Source organism: Montipora capricornis, chromosome 9 (assembly GCF_036669925.1).
Source record: "Montipora capricornis isolate CH-2021 chromosome 9, ASM3666992v2, whole genome shotgun sequence".
Taxonomy (NCBI): Eukaryota; Metazoa; Cnidaria; class Anthozoa; order Scleractinia; family Acroporidae; genus Montipora; species Montipora capricornis.
The window spans coordinates 12,616,183-12,618,682 of record NC_090891.1 but is presented as its reverse complement, the minus strand read 5'-3'; the positions used below and the strand labels follow the sequence as shown (position 1 = coordinate 12,618,682).

The following is a 2,500-nucleotide window of genomic DNA, read 5'->3' as shown; positions in this document are numbered from 1 at the left end:
CCATTAGAGATACGGAGAGGACAGAGAGGAGAACCGTATGCCACAAGGACAGCCCTAGGCTGGGTCGTAAACGGTCCCCTCGGTAGAACCGGTAGTGCACCACACTCGGCCAGCTTCATAAACGCTGACGTACAACTGAAAGAGCAGTTTGAGAAATTCTGCAATATGGAGTTTAACGACTCGGCATTCAGCAACAAACCCTCAATGTCTCAAGAAGATCGTGGAGCCCTAGACATTATGAACGAATCTATCAAACTAGAGGAAGGACATTACGAAATGGCGTTACCATGGCGACAACACCCCCCAGAGCTGCCAAACAACAAATCCTTAGCCGAACACCGCTTGAAATTACTGAAACCCAGATTAACGAAGGATCCACTACTTCACGGAAAGTACACAGAATTCATGGACGACCTTCTTCGTAAAGGCTATGCAAAAGGAGTACACCCTGCACAGTTTGAGGAGCTCAGCACAACAGTTTGGTATTTGCCCCATCACCCAGTCTTTCACCCTCAAAAGCCTGACAAAGTGAGAGTCGTGTTTGACTGCTCCGCAAAGTACAGAGGAACATCTTTGAATGACCAGTTCCTACAAAGGCCGGACTTGACCAATACGTTAGTGGGAGTGCTAACTTGATTCCGCGAAGAATCTGTAGCTCTAATGTCCGACGTAGAAGCGATGTTTCATCAGGTGAAAGTTCGTCCACAGGACCGTAACGCTTTGGGATTCCTGTGGTGGACAGCCGGTGACCTTAGCAAACAAGCCGACGAATTCCAGATGACAGTGCACTTATTCGGCGATACGTCATCCCCAAGCTGTGCAAACTTTGCTTTACGAAAGACCGCTGACGACAATGAGGGTGACTTCGACCCAGAAACGATCCAAACGATTAGAAGAAATCTCTACGTTGACGACTGCCTTAAAGCAGTGAAATCCGAGTCATTAGCTGTTAAACTCGCCGACCAGCTGAGCACGTGTCTTGCGAAAGGTGGATTCCGTCCCACAAAGTGGATCTCAAACTTCTCCCCAGTGATTGAGTCGATCCCTGAATCCAAGAGAGCCCCTTCTCTAAGAAAACTGGACTTTGACAAGTCGAAACATGTCGAGAGACCGCTTGGAGTCCAGTGGAACGTTGCCACAGATACGTTTGGGTTCACTATTACCATCAAAGACAGACCGCTTACGAGAAGAGGAGTTCTCTCTATCACCCCCTGGGTTTCGCTCCCCCCCTTATCCTACTGGCAAAGGCGATACTGCAAGACCTGTGCCGAAAGAATCTTGGCTGGGATGACCCAATCCCAGAAGAGGAAACACACCGCTGGCAGAAATGGTTAAACGAGTTACCGAAGCTAGAGCAGTTCTCAGTTAACAGATGTCTCAAGCCCTCGGAGTTTGGAGAAATTGTTTCGAGACAGCTGCATCATTTCTCTGACGTGTCTCAGGAAGGTTACGGTGCAGTTTCGTACCTTAGAATTGTCAACACCCGAGGCGATATCCACTGCTCCTTTGTACTTGGAAAAGCAAGATTAGCTCCTCTCAAGCCTACAACCATCCCAAGGATGGAGCTGTCTGCGGCTGTCGTAGCTACAAGACTTGAGAAAATGATCCAGGAGGAATTGGAAGAGAAACCCACGTGTAGGTCTATTTTCTGGTCAGACAGCACATGCGTATTGTGTTATGTTGAGAACGAAGACAAACGGTTTCAAACCTTTGTCGCAAATAGAATCGCCAACATAAGAGATGTCTCCTTGCCAGTTCAATGGCGATATTTCGACACCAAGTCCAACCCTGCCGACGACGCATCACGCGGATTATCAGTCCACTCGTTCCTAGAAGAAAGCCGTTGGCTCAAAGGTCCTCAGTTTCTTTGGCTACCCGAGGAAAGCTGGCCTCAACGACCACCCAGAATGGACAGAAAAGTCGAGGAAAACGATCCAGAAGTAAAAAAGGAAGCAAAGACCTGCGCTACTAGAGCAGACATCGCTACGAATGCCCTGAACAGAATCTTTGAACGAATTTCATCCTGGTATCGATTACGAACAACTTAGGAGACAGCGTGCGAGACGGGCAGAGGAACAATCAACAATCCTTCAGCATGGAAAGAAACTCGTCCCTTTAAGAGTTGAAGAAATGGACCTAGCAGAAAAGGAGATCCTCAAAAATGTGCAAAGGGAAAGTTTCCCTGAAGAAGTTTTGAACTGAAGTCTGATCAAGAAATCAAGCACTATTGTCAAGCTGGATGCTAAAATGAAAGATGGCCTGCTCCGCGTCGGAGGCCGATTAAGACATGCCCCTATCGAATCAGATGCGAAGTACCCAATCGTCCTACCCAAACGACACCACGTGACCGAGCTTCTCATCCGGGAATATCACGAAAAGTGTGGTCACTCTGGTCTTGAGTACGTTTCATCGCAGCTAAGACAACGATTCTGGATAGTCAAGGCAAGAAGCAGTATTCGTCGTGTCCTTGATTCTTGCTTCAGCTGCCGAAGACGGGAAG

General features: G+C 48.0%; 3 protein-coding genes across 3 annotated transcripts in view; all 3 read left to right on the top strand.

Moving 5' to 3' along the window:
* Nucleotides 1-636, top strand: part of LOC138017305 (uncharacterized) — a 1,271-nt gene extending 635 nt beyond the window's left edge. Inside the window, exon 2 of the mRNA XM_068864435.1 lies at nt 1-636. This exon is cut by the window's left edge and continues 141 nt beyond it. Within this exon, the coding sequence (XP_068720536.1) occupies nt 1-636 (636 nt within the window).
* A 24-nt stretch (nt 637-660) lies between these two features.
* Nucleotides 661-1,335, top strand: LOC138017304 (uncharacterized). The gene has a single exon (XM_068864434.1). The coding sequence runs from the start codon at nt 661-663 to the stop codon at nt 1,333-1,335; it is 675 nt and encodes a 224-aa protein (XP_068720535.1).
* Nucleotides 1,336-1,559: 224 nt separating this feature from the next.
* LOC138017303 (uncharacterized) lies at nt 1,560-2,048 on the top strand. Its single transcript, XM_068864433.1, has one exon. It carries the CDS (start codon nt 1,560-1,562, stop codon nt 2,046-2,048), a length of 489 nt encoding a protein of 162 aa, XP_068720534.1.
* Nucleotides 2,049-2,500: the final 452 nt, after the last annotated feature.